The 25,224-nt window shown below is 35.5% G+C and overlaps 2 protein-coding genes across 2 annotated transcripts in view; one reads left to right on the top strand and one right to left on the bottom strand.

Moving 5' to 3' along the window:
* Positions 1-7,694, bottom strand: part of LOC110465430 (peroxisomal acyl-coenzyme A oxidase 3-like) — a 12,505-nt gene extending 4,811 nt beyond the window's left edge. Inside the window, exons 1-7 of the mRNA XM_021521231.1 lie at positions 7,256-7,694; positions 5,639-5,944; positions 4,556-4,645; positions 2,913-3,145; positions 2,412-2,508; positions 1,811-1,993; positions 1,247-1,490 (exon numbers count right to left, since the gene is read on the bottom strand). Of these exons, the coding sequence (XP_021376906.1) occupies positions 1,247-1,490; positions 1,811-1,993; positions 2,412-2,508; positions 2,913-3,145; positions 4,556-4,645; positions 5,639-5,944; positions 7,256-7,480 (1,378 nt within the window). The 5' untranslated portion in view covers positions 7,481-7,694. The remainder of the gene's footprint in view (positions 1-1,246; positions 1,491-1,810; positions 1,994-2,411; positions 2,509-2,912; positions 3,146-4,555; positions 4,646-5,638; positions 5,945-7,255) is intronic.
* A 43-nt stretch (positions 7,695-7,737) lies between these two features.
* Positions 7,738-25,224, top strand: part of LOC110465428 (squamous cell carcinoma antigen recognized by T-cells 3-like) — a 49,553-nt gene continuing 32,066 nt past the window's right edge. The window contains exons 1-4 of the mRNA XM_021521230.1: positions 7,738-7,941; positions 20,520-20,646; positions 21,433-21,537; positions 22,242-22,426. Of these exons, the coding sequence (XP_021376905.1) occupies positions 7,756-7,941; positions 20,520-20,646; positions 21,433-21,537; positions 22,242-22,426 (603 nt within the window). The 5' untranslated portion in view covers positions 7,738-7,755. The remainder of the gene's footprint in view (positions 7,942-20,519; positions 20,647-21,432; positions 21,538-22,241; positions 22,427-25,224) is intronic.

Genomic DNA, 25,224 nt, shown 5'->3' with positions numbered 1-25,224 from the left:
GAAAATGTATTTCTAAAAACACACGTAACTCTTTCTAGACAAATTCAATTAAAAAGAGCGCGCTGAGATCTTTAGAGGAACACGTTCAAATGTATGATATACTTTAATTTCCGAATGCGCGGTTTTCTAAAACACGTTTCTCAAGAGACAACTCAGTCTCATGTGGCTGTATTTCAGATATTTTTGTTTTTTTAATATGACGTAGAATTTGTACAACCCAACTCTCCATCAGAAAAGGATAATAGGTGGTGGTAGTTATTTAAGAATTAGATATACTAGATATTCTATCCCAGAGAAAGCATTCTGGCTAAAAGTTGAAGAGATACCATTTGTGATAGCTTCTTCTTTTTTTACTTTTTTGACGTTGGAAGTATTAGCTGCTTTCTTCGTTTCGTAAACTGATGTTTGTAATTTACCAGACCACAACATAACACCGAAAAAACTGGATTGGAAGTACAAGACGAACATGGATTCCGGGAAGTATCACAGAATGTATACATATTAAGTTAATGATTAAATACAATTATGTTATTTTTTTGATTACATTATGTCATCTTTTGTTATTGTTAAATTGTCGATGTTTAGACATTGGGTATACACAGATTTTTTATGTGTCAGCCCGTTTTTTTTTCTATGGGCGCTACGCCCCTTTTTGTGGTGTAATTTTACAACTTTTTGGGGATTGGTGGCATTTTTACCGAAAATGAATCTAACACCGGGTTCGGTGAATTTCTTTTAACTCATTCGGCGTCAGAATTATACAACAGAGGTCCCGGGTGAGATCCTTAGTGGAGACATATCAATTACCACGGTTTCATACTTGCCGCAGTGAGCCACGAATTGTATAATGTGTCTCCATATTATGTTACCTGTTCGCTTACCTGTAGTCACGTACCTGTGCGTGTACACACTCTGACATACCCTATACGCTACGTTCCATATAAAATTATTTTTGAAATGACCCCTGTATTTACTTGTCTGGGTCTCTGTCTCCTTGCTCCGTGCTAGGTCTACCCCAAAATGAGAAAGGTCGAATAGAATACACAATACAGCCACTGAAATTAACATTCTCCTTCAATAATTACAGAAAATTCACTGAGTACACATGATTGTGACAAGTTGGTACCTACCAACTCTTAAACAAAGGAAATAATAACTGAATAAAAGGCAAGTAAAATGTATCTGTATTAACTGTATGAAATCTATCTTGGTTTGTAGGTACATTTGTCGGAGTCTGATGCTTTACCTTTGAAGTAACCATGTCCTCCACAAGCTTCACGACTTTCCTGAATAGCATCTCGCGCAATCCAGGCAGAAAGTGGCTTACTGGCACACGACAGGGCATGGATCTCCCGACCTAACTCGGCCTGCCAGTCAGATTTGTCACCTAGCAACATGCCCACACGGATCCCGACAAAATCCATGAAAAAAGAGTCAGAGAAGTGTTCCAATGCGTAGGTGGCAGCCAGATAGGGAATCAAGCGCCATTGCTGTAATCCAAATTGAAAATTTTCCAATCAATTGTTATAAATAACTAGGCATTACACTCAAACTTGTCAAATACATATAATTACTACAGTACTAGTCATTATCGAAACATCACATATAAACACTTATTGGTTGTGCTACATGAATCTTTTCACAATACATACTAACAAACCCAAAGAAATTGTCTAGAAACATGTAAATATTGTATAACAATGCATTAGAAATTGATGTGAAAATAACCGAGAGGTATGAAAGAGTATTTTAATATTCTATTAGTCTATGTAAAACAGTACTACCAAAGCAGGATAGTCAGACATTTTACCTGTAACTGATACTCCAGAACGGGAATTTCCTCTCCTCCTGCAGGTCCAAATTGTCTCCTGACTGCAGAGTACCGTACAGCGATTGGCATACACAGCTTCAGGTTACAGGTACCCATTCCTGTGATACCCACACGTCCCCCAGAGAGAGCGCCCAGTGATGCCCCAAACCTCTTACTGGGATCCTGCATACAATAATCCGGATTTTATTACAGAGAGTTACACAGGTACAATTAAAACTGGAATCCTGCGTACAACAATATTAAAGGTTATCAGATTTTATTACAGGAATATACACAGGTTTAATTAAAACTGGAATCAAGCATACATGTACCTATTACCTTATATGGAGTGACATGTGTCATCAGCCTGACGTCATCTGTTCTTTTACCTTATATGGAGTGACATATGTGCCATCAGCCTTGACGTCGCCTGTTCTATTACCTTATATGGAGTGACATATGTGCCCTCAGACTTGACGTCACCTGTCCTATTACCTTACATGGAGTGACATATGTGCCGTAAGCCTTGATGTCGCCTGTTCTATTACCTTATATGGAGTGACATATGTGCCGTCAGCCTTGACATCGACTGTTCTATTACCTTATATGGAGTGACATATGTGCCATCAGCCTTGACGTCGCCTGTTCTATTCAGTAGCGTTTCCCTTGGTATGTGGTAGCCATTGAAAGCCATGAAGCTGCAAAGTTAATCATTTTAAAATTTTGTCCTAATTTGATTTTCATGACATGATGTTAACGCAAAAGTTCATAAATAAAATGTTGACAGGGAATTGGACAAGCTTAATAGGCAAAGCTATTTAAGACATTTATTCCCAAAGTAAGAAAGCTTTATCTTAAGGTCAAATATCATATTAGAAAATTCTAGATTATAAACTTAATCATCATCAAGATTTTGCTAAACAAGTCAACATTACTTGCTGTTCTGAAATGGTAGTGTGCATTATTTAAAAAAATAAATAAAACATTTTCATCTTCCTGTGAACATTTGATGTTGTTCTTCCTCAATTTTTTTTTTTTTATTACAAAACATGAAAGTCAACCTCTTGTGTCAACTGATTTCTTAAGTGCATAGATAGTTTACCCATTATCAAGTCCATTCTGTCCAATCTTCTCCCCCATGTCACCGACAATAACTCCTGGGTAGGCCAGCAGCGTATTGGGATCCCTGAAGGGTACTATGAAGGAATGGAGACCATGACAGCTTCCGTCTGGTGTGTACAGCTGGGCATACACAATGGCATGTGTAGCCATCTTTCCCATGTTCCCAGACCAAATCTTTGTTGCCTCAAAATCAGGGGTTTGAAGAACAAATTCCTAAAAACAGTTAAAGAGTTATATATAATAACTGTTTGTGTTTTTCTTTTCGTTTGTAACTTTTTTTCTTTTTTCTCCTCAAGATTCATTATAAGAATTCATTTAGGTCTGTAACAAGTTATACTAATACACAGTGAATTCTAAAACCAAGTATAAGTTCTTGGTCAATTTTTACACACATATTTATCTTGACATTATGCATAAAGATTTACAGGGTTTACAATCAGCTCGTAATATAAAAATACACAACTATAATTGTAATGTTACAGTTCATAGCTCAAATTTTGTGCAAAGCAATATTTTTGAAATTTTATTTCTCCATTGTTCATCTAATTTCTACTGAAATTGTTAAAATGACATTGCGTTCACTACATGAAACTGTTTTCATGCTCAAGCTTAATTCCTTGTTTCTGTCACATTATTTGTTCAATTATTTCGAGGAACTAAGATGAACTCTATATTTTATTGTCTAGACTTTACTTTTTGACTGATAATGAAAAACTTACTGTGACTTACTGTCACCCAAATATCACTACCTTGTACAACTGTTACATGTTTTAGGGAGGGTCTTTATATCAGAACTGTACCACTGACATAATTTACCCTTGTTATAGTTACCTCTGTTTTGGGGTCGTATGTGGCTGTGGTTCTCATTGCCTTCCCTCTGTTTTGGGGTCGTAGTTGGCTGTGGTTCTTATTGCCTTACCTCTGATTTGGGGTTATATGTGGCTGTGGTTCTTATTGTCTGACCACTGAGTTGGGGTTGTATGTGGATTTAAATCTCATTGCCTTCCCTCTGTTTTGGGGTCGTATGTGTCTGTGGTTCTCATTGCCTTACCGCTGTTTTGGGGTCGTATGTGTCTGTGGTTCTCATTGCCTTACCTCTGTTTTGGGGTCATATGTGGCTGTAAGTCTCAATGCCTTACCTCTGTTTTGGGGTCGTAGGTGGCTGTGGTTCTTATTGCCTTACCTCTGATTTGGGGTTGTATGTGACTGTAAATCTCATTGCCTTACCTCTGTTTTGGGATCGTATGTGGCTGTGGTTCTTATTGCCTTACCTCTGTTTTGGGGTCATATGTGGCTGCAAGTCTCAATGCCTTACCTCTGTTTTGGGGTCATATGTGGCTGTGGTTCTCATTGCCTTAACTCTGTTTTGGGGTCGTATGTGGCTGTAGTTCTCATTGCCTTACCTCTGTTTTGGGGTCGTATGTGGCTGTGGTTCTCATTACCTTACCTCTGTTTTGGGGTCGTATGTGGCTGTAGTTCTCATTGCCTTACCTCTGTTTTGGGATCGTATGTGGCTTTGGTTCTCATTGCCTTACCTCTGTTTTGGGGTCGTATGTGGCTGTGGTTCTCATTGCCTTACCTCTGTTTTGGGGTTGTATGTGGCTGTGGTTCTCATTGCCTTACCTCTGTTTTGGGGTCATATGTGGCTGTGGTTCTCATTGCCTTGGTGTTGCTGCCATGACTCAGTTCAGTGAGGGCAAAACAACCAAAATACTACAAAAAAAACACTCCAATATAATATTGCTGCAATGTCATCACATCAATGTCAAGGTATTCACATTGTCATGAAAATTTAAACCATGATAACTTTCAACAGTGCAGAACTATTTCTACAAGAGGTCCATCAGCCTGCACTGTCAATCTGTTTCTTTTATAATTCAAACTAGACAAGAAGTTAAAATGTTTTCTGATATTTTGAGACCAACAGATTTTCATTGACGAAAGGAAAAAATTACAGCACCAGGTAAAAGGTCAATGATTGCAGTCTTTGTATGACAGTTGGTTAGTTAGATTCTTTAGATTGTCTGATTGATAATTTTAATTTAATGAATTTCTAGGATGCTCCATGCTGAACTAGAACTGTTGCCAGAATAGCAACTATAGGAATAGTTCCTTTGAGAACATTTTCAAATCAACAAAAGGGCACAACACCCATCAATCGAAGAAGGAACTCAAATTTATATAGTTTATTCATATCCTTTCATCGATCAGTGCAAGTGTTACATGTACCAAGTATCATTTAAATTGGTGCAGTACTTTAGGAAGAGTAGAATGAGCAATGTTTGTAAACAAAGGGGCATAACTCCTTGATACGAGGAGATAACACCAATTCATATACTTTATTAATATCCTCTCAATGTTAGTATTTTAAAGTATCAAGCGCCATTCAAATTGTTGTGGCACTTCCGGAGCAGTGGTGCAAACAACTTAGGGGTATAACTCCCAAGAGAATAGCTGGATCAAAATATCAATCACAGGTGCACAAGTTTACAATGTGTTGATTACATCAGTGAATCTTTCACTTATACAGTATTGAGTTCTATCGGCCAAAATATTATCCACTAGGCCAGTTACAGTCATAATCTTTAGATCAGTTCTGAACTAGTAGTCATTTTAAGACAAAAAAATGATGCCTAATAGTATTTATTAAGGCTTCAAAGAGACAGACACATTGCAACATAAAAATGGTCCAACAAATTAACTTACTTCAAAACTTTTAATCTTTTCCACGATATCTCCATGCCTGGCTGACCCAGTGGCCTGAACTGTGCCCCCGGTCATCTCCACATCCAGCTGGTACTTAGCTCCGAGGGACCAGTTATACATGCCTAGACAGTCTGTCAAAATCTTGTGTTTAAGGGGATTGTCAAACAGCGCATCTTCTGACAGGAAATTGTATTCAAACAGACGTTTACACCTGTAAAATGTTGATTCTCTTTGTTTTTCTACAGTTTCTGTTACCATTGGTTGGGAGAATAGTGGATCTTTTTCCAGTGTGGTCCATATCATGTTCTACAAAACAACAACAATATTGTTAACACAGAAGCAATCATAGATTTAAAATGATTTTTACACAACACATATAATATGTGCCAACTATCTGAAAAAAAAAAACCTGTTCATAATATTGAATTACTTTTGTAAGGCCTATTGATTCAAAGAAATAGTGCTGGACCACTAGAGCTGAGAGCAAACATTCAAGTTAATAACAATCGGATTAAAACCATATCTTGATCTACACTCTGCTCCGTAATCAGCACTCTGCTACATCTACTTGACTTAGCCGAGTGTAGTTTAAGGAACGGAGCATAGATCAAGGTATGGTTTTAATCAGATTGAGTTAATATATATCAATTTCTGAATATTGGAATAGAGATTAGATATGGTATTACAATACTCAAAATGACATGTCCTCATTTGCACCATATCACTACAAAGTGTGATCAATGTGGTAATTGGGTTTGGGATTATTTAAATCTAATTATGAGAAAAACAATGGAAAATGCAAGCTCTGTTTGTAAGCAATGGTTATACATTGCATTTCCAACAAAGCTGACCATTTCATCCTGTCAATTTTTCCCAAAAATTACTGATCATGCATATAGAAGCTTTTTTTTTTTATTGAAATCAGTTTAGAAGGAGCTGTTTAGACAAAAACTGACCAAAGACAGACAGACAGAAAGAATGATAGATAGGCAAGCTGATTTCACTATACCCACATGAACTTTATTATCAGGGACGTCGACTGGGGTTTAAATTAGAAATGACACTAATGACATACATCTAACACCTTCAAAATTGATCAGGAAGTAATATTCATAGCTCAAAATTATTCATGTCATATCTGTTACACCCACAGATTCAAGATTGTCAAATTTTAATTTTGAATATTGCCCGATTATTGGGATGAACCATTCAAATATAACAAGACAGAAATCTGCAGAAAAAACACAATGCAGAAAAGATGAAGATCTCAAATATATTGCAAAGGTGCAGCAAATTACCTGGTTTCTTCAATGTCATATTTAGCAAGGTAATTTAGGTTCAGTAGACAGACAGACTAATATTAGTCATGACTGGTAACATCACAGACTTACATAATCTAAGTCCATGGTAACATGACAGATAACCCTTATACAAAATCAGTAGAAATGATTAAGATTTGGTTATATCAGTTTCATTTTTGGCAGAAATGGTGAATCTGTTTTCATTAATTGCCATTGCATTCAACACCCTGTTATGTTAAGCTTATCTTTAGCAATATTTTTTGGCGAAATTGATAATGTAATACCGAACAAAACATTATTTTTTTTAAATATGAACCTTGTATCTGACAATTTCTTCTCCATCCATAAACAATCTCATTTTCTTCCAGTCAAAAGAAGCCTGGTTTCTGTACACGTCCAAAGGACCCGGTGGTGGATCCTTTAGGAGTTCAATATCGGACAAGTCTTTCGGCATATTTTCCGAGCCAGGGACAACGACAGCGGGATCCAAACCTTCCTGGGTTCCAGATGATGCTTGGAATTTCACTCTACGGTCCCCCATATCAAGCAGACAGTTGTGTAGCGTTAGTGACCACGGATCAATATGTCAAAAAGGAGTGAGTGCAGCCAGTATCTTATCAGATATCCATCATCGAGCTCATCATAAGGTTATCAATCGTGCACAGAAACAAGGTTCACGAGCGTATCAGACGAAGCAAACCTCTCACTTCACTCCAAAGTTCATACACATGTCAAAATTTTCACTTCAAATTGAAGAGTTCTGTTGAGAGAACTCTTCAATATGAAGTTTCGTTTGTCACACGTTTAAAAAATACAATGGCGGACAACGAGGGAAATGAAAACACGGCGATAACAGACGAAATTATGCAAACAGAAACCGATGGAGTTGAAGAAATGAACAGTGACAATTACGACAATTCAAACTCCGATACGTCGGATAGTGGCAGTGAAGACAACGAAAGCATTCAAAATGAATTAAAAGTGCAAGACCTCTTGCAGAAGGTGAACATGTGGAAACAGAATCACAGGCTTAGGCCTACATGTAAATTACTGCTAAAGCATTATCAGCATTATCCATGTTTGGTGTCATGTCCAGAGGAAACTAAGGCTAGCGTTTTATCCATAATATGAAATAGGTGTGACTTCAGCACTCATTTGAAAATACTATTTTCTGCACAATTTACATTTTATGTACTTGTCAGTGAAGTAAATTTAGTAAATGCATTATTCTAACCCGAGTTTCCTCTGGACCTAACCAGGTTGGGGAAAACCGCAACTTGCGTATAATATGCAAACTCGCCTTTTATACGCCAGTTGGAGTATGGATTTGTTAATAAAAATAACCCAAATCGCTTTAACAGTAACTTTTGCCAGACGTTATTAAAAATCGCATTAATTTACGACAAGGTAAATAATATTTTGCTATTTTTTTTTTACTGAAAGCGTTGGCTACTTAGAAACTTGATGTAACTTTACCGGAAGTATTGCATCTATTTTTGGTATTTTCCGACATGTAAATAAAGTTTATTTTTGCATTTGTATTATGTTTCATGACTGAATAAATGCGACATGGACAAACTATTTGAAAAAGTTATGATTCAAGTGATTTTGGCTATTTTTAGTAACAAATACATACCCTTATTGGCGTTTAATAGGCGAGTTTGCGTATTATACGCAAGTTAGTGGTTTTCCCCGACCTGCTAATACCAGACTTAAGACATTTTGACATATAGATGTCTGGTGTGGGGCCAGAGCGCACAGCTATATGAAAATGTCAAATTTCTTCGACACCGTTTGGTATCGGAGAGTTATGAGTTGCTGACAACAAAAATTCAAAAAATGGCACAACACATATGTCACATATATCGATAAATGGATTATTTATATTTATTGATCATTTATTTATTTATTAACAGCTGCTAAATTCTGTCAGTAAAGTTCTCAATTTCCCACCTGAGCGAATACCATTTTTGTAGGTCATGGGGTGACTAATCAACAAACTACTGATCCGGACCTAGTACTAATATTAATACCCAGCCTCCTCTACCCCAGCCGGGTATAAAATTGAATACCCATGCCTTGTAATGGAGCAAGCCCAGTGTGAATCACACCGGGAGATTTTAGAATTAATTGACAGCACATTGGTCTGCATCAATAAATAGGGTTGTAGTATGAACTATTTTTCTTGATATCCTGCACAACTTGAAGTTAAACTCTGTCTAAAATGTCGTTAAATTATCAAGTTCATGTAGCAAGCGCAACCGAAACCTGAACTGACCGCCATGTTTGAAAGTTTGTCTCTCTTTTGATATAGGTCAGACATCCAATATGGGTGTCGTGACCCAAAATGGAAATTGTAGTAAACATGGCAGCATCAGTAGTAATACTATATTTGGCCATGCAGGCCATATATAGAAAGGATAATTGAGATAACATCAGACGACACGTGATCTGTCGTGGCGGTCGTTTCTATTTTTTCCATAGAGATAGACTTGGTTAATTTCGTAAAGGAGTTTTTGCATTGGTAATGATTCGTTTTTTCAACAATTATGCAATATTTTGATAACATTATACTCATATGCAGATATGTCACTTTTGATTTTGCTCCATTAGTTTGATATAGGACCGCTTCGTAGCTCTGACGACGCAATATATAAAAAAAATCTCTTGTCGTCAAAAAGCTACGTAATCGCAGCTAATCGGGACCGAAAACGGAATATAACCAGTTTTACGGCATGGCCGTTAGTGAGGGCGGAACCAGGTTGTAAATGTTCAAGCATTAGGTGATATGTTAAATTTCTAAATCAGACCTTCATGTATATAGCTATATAGTGTATATTAAAGTTAAGTTTCCTTTCTTGGTTGTAGTGTACTGTACCAGTGGCTTTACATACAGTAGGGGCCTTAAAGCACCCTCCAAATAAAGAAAAGAAAATGTAATTCTTAAAATGCATATAGTGTATATAATGCATTTGTTTTAAGTAATTATGATTATATAGAATTGTTGACCTTGAAAACCTCCAGATTCAGTTTGTCTTGACTTTGAGTTTGATGGAAGACTGGAAAAACTTGTTTAGCTAGGCCTCTTGAAAATTGCCACTGAATCGAAATCAAATGCCTGTAAACATAATGAAAGATCGCAGTTGATATGCTGAGGGAGTTAGAAAACAATTAAGTAAATTGCATTTGTACATTTACGTAAAATAGGTTATTATCAACAAGTTAACACACAAAATGACCATGCTTCCTTTCCAGGTTGTTCTTGTTATTATAACATTTATAAGTAGTTGATATATGCTCCACATTTTAAAAATTGACGAAATGATAGGATATGCTTCTAATTAGCTGAATTCATGATGAAATATATATATGGAATTTTATCTAAAATTTATACAAAATAACCCAAGATTGCTTTTTGACCAAGATTGGTTAAAACTTGTCTTAAGTTCTTTAGAAGTCAAACATGTTAAAAGTTAATTAACACAAAAATAAAGAAATGAATGACAAAGTTTGATCAGGAGTTTCCCTGGTTCAGACGAGTTAAAACGTGCAGTTAGCGACTGGCATGTCACCCACCGCACTTATATATATACAAAATGGAATTTGCTACATGTATTTTCTTAGGTAGTTACGTACAAATTAATTTTCGCTTAAAGTCCCAAAAGAGACATTTTCAATGAAATTGAAGTCAGTATTGCTTGTTTTACTTCTATGTCACTAGCAACAGACAAACAAATGAAATAATACCATTAATTTGACAGCACATCATTAGGATGCACTCCATCTTACAAATCTTTTTATGATGTCTTCATATTTTTTTTTGAAGTGTTGTTTTTTCTACCACGTTTGTTAGTGGAACATAACAAAAGGTCGCGATCCCAAATTCCCATCTCACAGGTGTGGTAAAAGCAAGTAATGCAAAGTTAATAGTTTTCAAATCTTCCTCTAAGAGTTTTTGCTGTAGATGTCTTTCCTCTTCTGAATACATAAAATACTGCAGTTTTCATTTCAGTGTATTGAAATCACGAAATTTTTCAAGAAAAACAGATGGAATATAAGTGAATTTCACAAAACAGTTTCATGTGACTGAAAATAATTTGAAATATCTCTAAATTCAGAAATGCTAGACTACACATTTTCTGTAGATCTAACATACTCTATCTCAGTTTCACCGGAATGAGTAATTTTAAATTGCAAATGCCTGCAGCAAGAAAAATCCAAATTCTGCACAGTTTAACAGAATATGTGATGTTGTCGAATTTTTGGCTGACAAGATGTTTGATATCTTGAAGTTTTCCGCCTGGGCGTATGATGACATTTATGTGAGAATGCGAAAGGTTCATTATACTCTAAATAAGTATTTTACTTTGCCCTCTTGAATATTATAGACAAAGACAATGAAATAAAACATTAGGATAGATATTGTAAAGCATATATAATAGCATAGTTATCTGATATCCACGAAAAGATATACATATATATATATATATATCTTTAAGAATAAGCCCTATGGATTACATCAAACTCAACTTAAAGCCATACCAAGGATGAGCTTTTGATTTGTAAATATTGTATCCAGAGAGAATTTATGAATAGTATTTTACAATTTTTGTGCTTTTTATGTGTGAACACCTACAGTTAATTAATTAAGTAGAAGTTTATCATGTTTATATGTTTGTGGAAATTATAAGATTATAAAAAAGGTACATGTGTTACACAACACCTCAGGGTTTGCGATCAACTTTATCACCCAACATTAGAACGAAATAAAATTGTACAGGGCTAAATTTTTATCTTATCTCCATGAGGAGTTCAAACATATATATATATGAAACATGATGAAAAATGTATCCAAATATATCATGTAAAATAGTGCTGTAGACAGTGGAATAGGCAAGGATGAAATAGTAAATCATTAAGAAGTCATCAGTTAAAGAGTTCTTGAAACACTTGAGTATGTTCAGTTTGAAATGACTACCGAAGAGAATTTATTTGAAAATCATACAATTTACATGATTTTTATGTGATGCATTTTAGATTTTTACATCAAAAGGGGATTGAATTTGTGTAAGTTTATGGTAATGTACATGTTCATATGTCACACAAAACTCGGGGTTAGCGATTGACATATCACCCACCACTAGAGTTAATGTGCAACAAACTAATACAGTTGTATATCAAAAATGAAATTGTTATCCATGGATTCAATTTTTTTCGTGCAAAATATCAATCAAAAATGCCTAAATTCTTAGGATATCATTTTGCGTCACTTTGATAAACCTTAAAATGTGGTCGACTCCCTTTTTGCTGTCAACCAGCACGTCGTTTTTACCACTGCAGACGACACAATAATTTTTCGTTCAGAACTAGAGTACGGTAATGTAGCTGGTATGTCAAGAGAATTTACATCTTTAACCGGAAAGTATTAAATATTTAAGTATCCTATAGTTAAAGAAAACGACAGGCACAGATCTGGACCAAGGCTGACGTCAGGAGAATTTGGCACGTGTAGATTGAGGGGTCCAGACGTACCTGACCAAAACTAAAACGCTGACTATTGCTAGTTTTTGATTTCAACTAATTTTATTGGACAAAAAGAATTGAACAATTGGATAAGACAACAGGCTTAGCCTATATAAGTCTTCTCCTATCCGGTATAGATGAACAAAATGCATAAATTTAATACACAGCTTAACAAGACACACTCATATACACTTACAAACATATAGGCTAGAACATTCAACCAAGTTACAAATATAAGAAAGAAAAAGAAACATTATTTGATGACATTTGAAACTTATAAAATATTTTCTTAGCAAATCATATGTTTTTACACTCGGACCACACTCCATAACACACATACACACATACACCCTCACATACACACATAATAAATATGCATTCACACACACACACACAAGCCCTTAATCAAAAGCATATTAATTAAATAACTTATCAAATAAATATAAAAGGCAATTAAAACAGTTCTAATTCTACTTAAATCTGTTAGTAGCAGAAATGTAATTTTGAACTTTTCAGAGAATAAATAAATTATCATCAGTAGAAAGATAAGCATTACTAGATGTAAGTAGATCAACAGATGAATATCCAAAATGATTAGTGATGTAAGTTATAGAATGTCTATAGTTAGTATAAAGTGGACAGAAGAAGAAATAGTGTTCAGCATTTTCACAAGATGCGCCACACGTGCAAGATGGATCAACTATCAAGTGATCATTGAATTTATCAAAGTTTAAGTTGCTAGCATTATTACGTAATTGACACAATAATATATTTAGTTTTCTTGGATAACAGGTGATGAATTCTTCAGAAATGTTCCTGGGAGGTGTTTGAATTTTGTTGATTTTCTTTTTTAAAGGAACTGATAGTCAGAGAAGAAGTGACAGAATGATCGAGATTGTTCCATAGGCGCATGATCATGACCTCAGGAAAGAAACTACAGTTGTAGATACAAGTTCTAGATTGAGGAATGTTAAACAATCTATTGGTCCATAAATGGTGATTGACTTGTATATTAATATAAGGTTCAATGATCTCAAATAAATAATCAGGTGTTTAGTGGTTGAGGATTTTATACATTAAGACAAGTTTATGCTTATTCCGCCGATCTTTTAATTTTTCAAAACATGCTTCATAGTATAATTTCTGTGAGATGTACCACTTCTAATTAGGCCAGCTACAATTTTCATTGCTTCAATTTGAACGGATTCCAGTAGTTTTTCTTCCCTAATGTTACAGTTACCCCAGACAGAAGAGGCATATTCTAAAGTAGGACAAATGAAGGAGAGATATAGTAATTCTAAAGATTTCCTATCAATTTTATGTTTTAGCATACGCAGAATATTTAATCTTTTACATGATTTATCATAAACATATTTAACATGATCACCCCAAGAACCATTAGTATGAAATACTAAAATGGTGTTTAGTTATACAATTAAACACGTGTTTAAATACTATCTTTTCTAAAATGTTACTTACACAGGAAGTGATAGTAATAGGTCTGTAGTTACTTTGATCATCCACAGCACCTTTACCTTTATATAAAGCATTTACATTGGAGGATTTCCAAGACTGTAGAATCTTACCAGATGTGATAGTTTTCTGAAAGAGTATTTTTAGAGGTGTTACTATAGAAGGCAGACGATTTTAAATTATTTTAGGGGACAGATTGTCAGGCCCAGCAGGTTTATTGACTTTAATTAAGTGAATTTGGTCTATTCTTTTTGATCAGTTATAGTGATATCAGAAAATTTTAGGTGACTAAGGCGAGGTAAAACAAATTCAGAGTCATCATCTGCAATAGGGTTAGATATTGAACAGAAGAAGTTATTTAATGCTTCAGCTTTATCCGTGGGATGGAATATTAATTGCCGATGGATTTGGCAATACACCACCATTTACCAGGAGGAATGGATTTGTCAGATAAAGTATTCTGTAATTTACTTAAGTAGTTATATTTTTCCTGCCTGATCAAATCAATAATATTATTGCGTGAGACTAAATTTTAGCCAGTCATTTACTCTATTAGTAGATCTTGCTATTTTATGTAATCTATTTTTTATCCGTAGCTTTCTCCTTATTACTTGTCATCCATGGCTTATCATTAGGTCTGATTCTTATTGTTATGATGGGAATATGTTTTGTAGCTAGACAATTTATTTTGTTAACTATGATATCATTATGTCATCAACACTATCATTTGACCTATCAGAGTATCCCAGTCTGTTAACGATAGATTATTATTCATTTCTTGCCAGTTACCCGGTATATTCATTAAGTTTATAAATGCTGTGGTGCGGCGTCCATCGTCAATATTTTACTTTTAAACAACTTCTTCTCAATAACCAAAAGGCCCAGGACACTGATATTGGGCCTGTAGCATGCTTGGATAAAGGACTGCCAAGTTTGTCCAAATGAATGACCTTGACCCACTTTCAAGGCCACAGGGGTGAAATGTTGTAAAATCTTCAAACAACTTCTTCTCAATAACCAAAAGGCCCAGGACACTGATATTGGGCCTGTAGCATGCTTGGATAAAGGACTGCCAAGTTTGTCCAAATTAATTACCTTGACCCACTTTCAAGGCCACAGGGGTGAAATGTTGTAAAATCTTCAAACAACTTCTTCTCAATAACCGAAAGGTCCAGGGTACTGATATTGGGCTTGTAGCATGCTGGGATGAAGGGCTACCAAGTTTGTTCAAATGAATGACCTTGACCCACTTTCAATGTAACAGGGGTCAAATGTCATAAAAACTTTAAACCACTTCTCAATAACCAAAAGGCACAGGGTACTGAAATTGGGCCTGTAGCATGCTGGGATGAAGGGCTAACAAGTTTGTTCAAATGAATGACCTTGACCCACTTTCAATGTAACAGGGGTCAAATGTCGTTAAAACTTTAAACCACTTCTCAATAACCAAAAGGCACAGGGTACTGAAATTGGGCCTGTAGCATGCTGGGATGAAGGGCTAACAAGTTTGTTCAAATGAATGACCTTGACCCACTTTCAAGGCCACAGGGGTCAAAAATGTTAAAATCTTCCAACAACTTCTCATTTACCAAAAAGCCCATGGTATAAGGTGATGATATTTTGCCAGAAGCATGCTGGTATGAAAGACTATAAACTTTGTTCAACCTTATGTCCTTGTTCGACATTCAAGGTCACAGACGTCATATGTTTAAATATTTTAATAGATTCTTATGAATCAAACACTGATATTCTGCCTGTAGCTGCAATTTAGTCCACTTTTAAGATTACAAGTGTGAGATTAATACCAGGTGAGCGATGCAGGCCCATTGGGCCTCTTGTTAGGTCACCTGAGACAAAGTCTCAAGTGACTTATTGCGATCGCCTTTTGTCTGGCGGCTTCCATCGTGTGTCTGTAAACATTTTACATTTTCGACTTCTTTTCCAAAACCCTTAACCATTTTCAATGAAATTTTGCAGAAACCTTCCATGGCCCAAGGTCAACCAAAATTGTGAATTATATGGTCCCCAGCCCCCAGGGGCCTGAGGGGCGGGCCAAAAAGGGTCAAATTGACTAAAATTTCAAAAATCTTCTTCTCAAGATCCAGACATGGTAGAATCAAATACTCTTCATAGATGGAAGGGTCTTAAGATGTTTTACCAAAAAGACAGAACCACTATTTGTACACAGTACATAAACTACCAAGATCTTTCAAACTAATTTAGCATTACATGTATTTCAAGTTACCTTTGTTACAAAATAATTTCTTTTTCATTTGGCATCATCGATAACATCAGTTTTTAGCTCACCTGGCCCGAAGGGCCAATTGAGCTTATGGCATGGTGCGGCATCTGGCGTCCGTTCCGCGTTTACTTTTTACTTTAAACAACTTTCATTCATTTTCAATGTCACAGGGGTCAAATATGTTAAAATCTTTAAACAACTTCTTCTGAATAACCAAGAGGCCTAGGGTGATGATATTTGGCCAGTAACATGCTGGGATGAAGGTCTACAAAGTTTGTTCAAATAAATGACCTTGACCTACATTTAAGGTCACAGGGGTCAATTATGTTTAAAACCTTTAAACAACTTCTTCTGAATAACCAAAAGTCCTAGGGTGATGCTAGTTGGCCAGTAACATGCTGAAATGAAGGGCTACCAAGTTTGTTGAAATGAATGACCTTGATTTATATTCAAGGTCACAGGGGTCAAATATGCTTCAAACCTGTAAACAACTTCTTCTGAATAACCGAGAGGCCTAGGGTGATGATATTTGGCCAGTAACATGCTGAGCTGAAGGGCTACCAATTTTGGTCAAATAAATGACCTTCATCTATTTTCTAGGTCACAGGGGTCAAATATGTTAAAATCTTTTAACAACTTCTTCTGAATAACGAAGAGGCCTAGGGTGATGATATTTGGCCAGTAACATGCTGGGATGAAGGGCTACCAAGTTTGGCCAAATAAATGACCTTGACTTATATTCAAGGTCACAGGGGTCAAATATGTTAAAATCTTTAAAACAACTTCTTGACAACCAAGAGGCCTAGGGTGATGATATTTGGCCAGTAACATGCTGGGATGAAGAGCTACCGAGTTTGTTCAAATAAATGACCTTGACATATATTCAAGGTCACTGGGGTCAAATATGTTCAAAACCTTTGAATGACTTCTTCTTAATACGCAAAAGGCCAAGGTTGATGATATTTAATCTTTAAATGATTTGTTCTGTATAACCAAAAGGTCCAGGGTAATGATATTTTGCTTAATGTCCTTGTTCAACATTTAAGGTCACGGGCGTCACATGTTTAAATGTTTTAATATGTTCTTATGAATCAAACACTGATATTCTCCCTGTAGTTGTATTTTAGTCCACTTTTAAGATTACAAGTGTGAGATTAATACCAGGTGAGTGATTCAGGCCAATTGGGCCTCTTGTTACATAACTCAGGTAACCGTTTAGGCCTAAGGGCCTCTTGTTAAGATATGCTATGTAATTCAGTGGACTCATGAAAGAAGGACATACATTTTTGATGCATTGTTTTTTATTCTCTGAAACTGCATTTTTTGCTCTGCTTATAGAACGGTCCAAGTTCGTTCGTTTATCGTGAAATATATCTGCGCCACACATACTGTTTCAACCAGGGTTATGCGAATGTAGCCCAGGGGTATCCGCTATCCGGTTGAACCTGTTAAGAGAACAACAGATTCAGATCTGAACCGAGGCTGACCTCAGGAAAATTTGGCACGTGTAGATTGAGGGGTCCAGACGTATCTGGCCGAAACTAAAATGCTGACTATTGCCAGTTTGTGTTATTTCTTTCTAAAACAATGTCAAGCCACATGTAGTTTTTAAGATGTAACTCAGTGGACGCTTGAGAGAAGGGCATACTATTCGTGATACATTGTTTTATATTCTCCGAAACTGTGCATTTTTAGCTCTGCTTACAGAACGGTCCAAGTGTTATTGTTGAAAATTTCTGTGCCACACGTACCGTTTCAACCGTTATACGCGAATGTAAGGAGGCAGTAGCCAAATCGGATCACTTTTTGCAAAAACACTTATAAATAAATAAATGTGTCAACAAATTAGTTATAACAATGATGTAGTCTTAGAATAGATAGACATGCACCCTATTTTGTCTACAGATGACTAGTTTTTTAATTTCAAATAGCACAAGAAAACGTACTTCAAACTCAAATGTCAGTGTTTTGATTACGTTTTTAAAAAATGGCGCCTGCGAGTACGGCTATGCAATCTATTTTGGACTATAGGAATAAATTCACAATATAAAAATACTTTTTGTTTTATAGATTCTAAAGGTCATCATAAAATGTAAATATGCTGACAAAAAAACTATTCATTCGAAGCGTAAAATACTGCAAATTTCAAGCCTTGATCCGATTTGGGTCCTGACATTCGCAAAAACCGGAGACTGTTGATTTCAGAGCGTTCTATAAATGTCTCACGTGAGCCCAAGGTGCTAATTTCGCTTTGTCTTATACATTCCAAAGGTCATTATAAAATGTTAATATGCTGACAAAAATCTATTCATTTGAAGCGTAAAATACTGCAAAATTCAAGCCTCGATACGATTTGGGTCCCGACATTCGCAAAAACCGGAGACGCTGGTGACTTCAGAGCGTTCTATAAATATCTCACGTAAGCCCCAGGTGCTAATTTCGTTTTGTCTAATACATTCTAAAGGTCATTATAAAATGTTGATATGCTGACAAAAATCTATTCATTTAAAGCGTAAAATACTGCAAAATTCAAGCCTTGATCCGATTTGGGTCCTGACATTCGCAAAAACCGGAGACGCTGGTGACTTCAGAGCGCTCTTTAAATATCTCACGTGAGCCCCAGGTGCTAATTTCATTTGTAAGAACACCCATCGATAATCGTCCTTTGATACAACCATAAATGAATATAATTCCTCCTCATATTTTTCAATGAATTAACAAAATGATGGTTTGGTGATCCGATGTAGGTACTGTCACCTTAGCCAAAGATGGCAGTCCCGTTCAACCAGACTCTTGTTGTCTTCGCAAGCTTTTGCCGAACCTGTCATCAAGCGTCTGGTTGAACGAGAATATCACGATGGCAGAGACCACAGCTATAGGTACTATGAATAATCTTTATTTTTCATACATTCGTGTTACCTATATGGAGAGCTTCGATTTCCCGGGCCCTCAGCCCTCTATTATTCTTGTTTAGAAGATTTTTCCGACCGCATCTTTTTGTTGATTAGTCACTCCCCGATACTAATATAATCACACATGTACACCAGACATCTTATATATGTCAAAATGTCTAAGTCTGGTGTTAGGGTCAGAGGAACTCGGGCTAACATAATCCTTGCATATTTTGAAAAGTTGATTGTATTCCTTAATAAATGTAACATCTCCATCAAGACGGAGGCAAATGTGCCCATACAAATTGACGCTGAATCTATGCCCAGGTCATTTACTAAAACAAACTAGACAGTCTTCCACCCATCCTCGATACTCCAGGGGTTACACTCTCTGCACCCTTGGAATATGTCTTAGCAAAATTGAAGGCTCCATTTGCACCATATTGTACAGGTTGGGCACAACGGCACATATATGGGTAATAATCCTGTATTTGAGTAACAGTTATCCATTTGCAGTAAAATTTTATTACTCGGATGGGGAATAAAGTGAAGTGAAATAAAAACACATGCAGTTCTTTTGAACACATGGAGCAAAAAAGGGTGTCATTCTTTCAACATAATCCAATACAAAATACAATTGTGCACAAAAATATGTGAATTCAGTTGTCTAAATGTTAGTGAAAATGACAAATTGTATCACCTCCATTGCTTATAGTGTTCTGTAGAGTAGCTATAAATAGCACACAGAAAAATATCATGCTCACCTGTCACGTTTGCACTGGATAATCCCATTGACTGCACACTGAAGTTTAAGGAGAGCCTAGCTAGTCACTGATATGGTTTGACATGTTTGCAAAATGTTAAAACATCAGAATTGATATGTTTTTGTGAACAGATGTACTTCATTGTGTTATATATTGGATTTAGTTGAAAGTATAATGTCCTTTTTTACTCCAACTGTTTAAAAGAACTTAATATGTTTAATGCAGGATTATTAACCATATGCACGGTTGTGCCCAACCTGTTGTAGATCAGATGATGAGACTTGTTTGATTCTTTGATGTAAATTTAAAGAATCTTTTGGTTGTGTAACAATAAAATTGTCCAGCTTTGAAGTCAGGTGTCTTTTCTCCCTATTTTCAAAGGGCACGTATCAGTCTAGCAATTGGTCAGTTTTGTTTTAGCTGAGACCAATCCAATAGCTAGCCATGTATGTGCCTTCAATTTTGCTATGACATATTCAAGGGGATAGATATATTTAAGATTGCAAACTTTAAAAAAAATGAGCAACAGTGTTTAGTGTTTAACTTTGTAAATAACACATTTGTCACAAAAAAATGAAGTACCAGGTATTGTTAATGACACGTCGAAAAACATGGATATGAGATAAGACCTGAAACATGTTAAAAAAAAAAAGCAATGTTTTCTAATTTGACAACATTTCTCAACAGATTGAGGAGAGTCCATTCCTGTATGACTCGCATGTTGAACTAATCAAGATTCTGCGTCAAATGGGTGAACTTGGTCGTCTAAGGGACGCAAGAGAAAAGATGAGTGAACTGTTCCCTTTAACAGAAGGTAACAGAGTTAAGTTCAAATTTAGTTATGTAGCACTTTTTGAAACACAAACATAGCTAATGTGAAAAAAATCAGCAATGTCAATGTACCATGAAGTATAGGTCATAATGATCAGCACCCACAGCATAGAGCATGATGTTGGGTGCCAACTGTAAATATAAACTATATTCCGGAAATGAATTCCCTAGCACCTTTTGATGCCATCACCAGCCACCATTAGTTTAGTTTCACTTTCGCTCCATCCTCCTAGTGAGACAAAAACTGGGTTGTACTAAAGAGGTAAAAACGTGTAGTGCTTACAGTTTTGTTTTGTCCAGTATAAAGAATCATGTGCAAAGTTGTAATTGACCCTAAACTAAAAGTGTGTCATGTGTTATGGTTATTAATAACATGAATATTTGGCATTATCCTTGTTCCTAGAAATTGTGGTAGATAGATCTTGTGAACAGGTTTGTTTATACATTCCTAGGGTTACAATTGTTACAGAGCAAATTGTCCTGTATTTCCACGCAAAGCCTACTATGTAAACTGTCATGTTTTACGATGGCTTCTAAGCTATCTATCCTGTTACCATAGTTACTAAGCTAGCTGTCCTGTATTACCCAGAAATGGCCTAGTTATCCTGTGCTGTCATGTTACTAAACTAACTGTTCTGTGTTACAATGGTCATTATTCTATAGTTGTCCTGTGTTGTCATGGTGACTATTTTAAGCTAGTTATTCTGTGTTACTAGGCTAGCTGTCATATGTTAGATACACTGATCATGAGTTCTTTCTTTGTTACCAGAGCTATGGCTTGATTGGCTAAGGGATGAGATACCACTAGCCACAGAAGAGAATGAGAGAAGTAAACTGGAACAGCTGTTTGAGCGAGCAGTCAAAGACTATCTCTGTAAGGATGGCCAACCAAAGCTTCATTAATGAAGCATACAGAGCATAATGTCAATGAAGCATGTGGTATTATTATTATAGCACATATATTATTACGTATTATTATTATAGCACATATGTTATTACGTATTATTATTATAGCACATATATTATTACGTATTATTATTATAGCACATATGTTATTACGTATTATTATTATAGCACATATATTATTACGTATTATTATTATAGCACATATGTTATTACGTATTATTATTATAGCACATATATTATTACGTATTATTATTATAGCACATATGTTATTACGTATTATTATTATAGCACATATATTATTACGTATTATTATTATAGCACATATGTTATTACGTATTATTATTATAGCACATATATTATTACGTATTATTATTATAGCACATATGTTATTACGTATTATTATTATAGCACATATATTATTACGTATTATTATTATAGCACATATGTTATTACGTATTATTATTCCTTTAAATAATACTTTTGTTAAAACATTAATAATAGTTGTGGATGTATTCAGACATAACAGCATACCTTTACCTCCTGAATAAATCTTAGTGATGATCTTTCTTTGAAATATATTCTGATTATAATGATCTCAGTACTTCATATTTTATCAGTACATGAGTATGTAATATGTCATTGAATGCTGATTTCTCGATGACCTGGTTACAGCTGTGCAGATATGGCTTGAGTATGTCCAGTACTCCATTGGTGGGATGGGTCTGAAGGGTGGCGTTGACCGTATACGTGCCGTGGCCGAGCGTGCGCTGACTGCTGCTGGACTCCATGTCACTAGAGGAGCCTACCTGTGGGAAGCCTATCGCGAGTTTGAGAATGCAATTCTCGCAGGTTTACTGGTAAGTACAAATCTTTTTCATGCTATTGGTCTAATTGAATTAGCCTGCAAAAGTCTAAGTGTGTTATGTTCCGATAATACTGAATGTGCTTATTTTAATCAATAGAAACAATGTTTAATTTTGAGATAAGAAAATTTGAATACTATGTTATGAGCTCACCAGACAAGAAGTTGCTGTGCAATTGGTTGGTGTCCCTAGTCAACTATTTTAAGGTCACCAGAGCTTTAGCTCAAGTGACCTATTGCTATCCGTCTTCATCCATCGTCGTCCGTTAACATTAATTAATATTTCATCGGAAGGTTACTGACATCTCCCTGACCAAGTGTTGTTATTTTTTGGGTCGATCAGAAATGCAATATGGCCACCACGGCCGCCATTTTGAAAAACTATTTCAAACTTAAAGTCAAGTTCTACTGGGCCAATTGAACTGAAACTAATAATAGGAATGATCGACTCATGGTCCTGACAAAGGGTTGTTATTTTTCGGGTCGATCAGAAATCAAATATGGCCACCACAGCCGCCATTTTGAAAAACTATTTCAAACTTACTTAAAGACACGTTCTGCTAGGCCGATTGAACTGAAACTTTGTAGGAATGATTGACTCATGGTCCTGACAAAGTGTTGTTATTTTTCAGGTCGATCAGAAATCGAATATGGCCGACACGGCCGCCATTTTGAAAAACCATTTCAAACTTAAAGTCAAGTTCTACTGGGTTGATTGAACTGAAACTTAGTGGGAATGATCGATTCATGGTCCTGACAAAGTGTTGTTATTTTTCGGGTCAATCAGAAGTCCAATATGGCTGCCACGACCGCTATTTTGAAAATAACTATTTCAAACTTAAAAACAAGTTCTATATAAATAGGCCGATTTAACTGAAACTCGGTCTAGGAATGATCAGCTCATGGTCCTGACAAACTTAAGTTAACGTTATACTTAACTATTTATTACTCAAATTGGTACATATTTCAACAACAAAAATAAATACTGTAGGACTCGGGTGACCGTTAGTTATTTTAGCAATTATTCTAAGAACCATAATAACTAAGGTTATGAGATTTGACATGTTTCTTGCTTGAAGGATTATCAGTTAAACACGACTTATAAAAACTTACCTAATGTGTAAATCGCAGCTGTTGGCAAAAATAAAGATTTATCATATTGTTCATCAATTAATTTTGTGTAATATTCCAATACACCCTCAGATTCTATATTTTGTGCAACTTAGTTGTATTTCCTTGAGTGTGAACACACCTTGTTATATAAGCACATACGAATGCCTCACTTTAGTTACATTTTGTATATTGATAATTCAAAACCGTTTATTTCATCATATCCTGTGGCTGCTACATTATTGAATAACAACTATTGCATAAATTTTTAATAATTAAATCGCAAAGTCCCTGTTAAGGCAAAATTTGTAGTGGTTCTCTTTTAATTTTTCTGACGAAGTTTGGGGACTTATTGTTTTTACTCAGATTTTTATTTAAATATTATTATTATTATTCTTTCTTCTCTTCTTCCACTTTCCGCCTTAGAGGTTTGCGACACTTTTTTCAGAAACTGTAAGTCGGATCTTCACCAAACTTTTAAGGATTATTACTGATAGCCTCTAGATGTGCAAACCCCTTTTTGTTTTTCCGATTGCCATCCAAGATGGCCACCACAGCCTCTGATTGGCTAAAACATTTTGAGCCCTAACTTTTGTTATATTTGGCGCATCAAAACAAAATTTTAAGGAAAGTATCAGTAAAGGTTGTGCTCTGAAGTCAAATAAAAAAAATGATATTGTCAACAAAACGGCCGTCATGAACTTTTGAAATGTTCGGGAATTAAAAATTTCTAAAGGTGTTCGCTAAAGATAGCCAATGTCACCTATCCTATTTTACATGTTTTATAGATATTTTCCAATGCATTCCAAATTTGGCATGTAGGTGTATGATGGTACCGGGAACTCAACCACGACATCTGTTTTCTAATTAGACAACTGCCATATACTGGTTACTGATTGGTTGAAACTCCGTTAATGTTCGATTTCGTTCAAATTTAGTATGTATGTGTACTATGGCATTGCAAACTCAACTGCAACATTTGTTTTCTAATTTGACAAAATGGCCGCCATATACTGGCTTCTGATTGGTCGAAATTTAGATATTGTTCAATTTTTGTGAAAATTGGTTTACAGGGGTATTAGGGGACTGCAAATTCAATCTCATAGGTTATGTTGCCATATCAACCACATGGAGGCTTCTGATTGGTCGAAATTTATATATTGTTAAATTTTAATAAAAATAGGTATATTTAGGGGTATTAGGGGACTACAAATTCAACTGCATAGGTTTCGTTGCCATACCAACAACATGGAGGCTTCAGATTGGTCGAAATTAGGGGACAACAAATTCAACTGCATAGGTTTCGTTGCCATACCAACAACATGGAGGCTTCATATTGGTCAATATTCAGATATTTTTCGATTCCACTCAAATTTAGTATGAAGGTGTTTTATGCCATTGTAATCCTTTTCTGATGTATCTTTGCGACTATGGGGTCAGTTTAGTACTTGTTTTTCTTGAAATTGGAAATACTTTCCTTGTGTTTTGGCCATTTTAGGAAAATAAGGTCTTTTTTTAAAACTCTGTGTTTGTGAAATTTTTGTAAACTCACTAAGGCTTGTTTCTAAAAAAAAATCATGTAATGGAAACTTATTTAAGATCATGTGTATATTTGACAATTAACCAATAAGTAGTTGTTATTGATATTGGTTAACTTTATGATCTGTGTTATTTATGCAAATA

The sequence above is a fragment of the Mizuhopecten yessoensis genome, unplaced genomic scaffold (assembly GCF_002113885.1).
Source record: "Mizuhopecten yessoensis strain PY_sf001 unplaced genomic scaffold, ASM211388v2 scaffold11077, whole genome shotgun sequence".
Taxonomy (NCBI): domain Eukaryota; kingdom Metazoa; phylum Mollusca; class Bivalvia; order Pectinida; family Pectinidae; genus Mizuhopecten; species Mizuhopecten yessoensis.
This window is presented reverse-complemented; position numbering and strand designations above follow the sequence as displayed.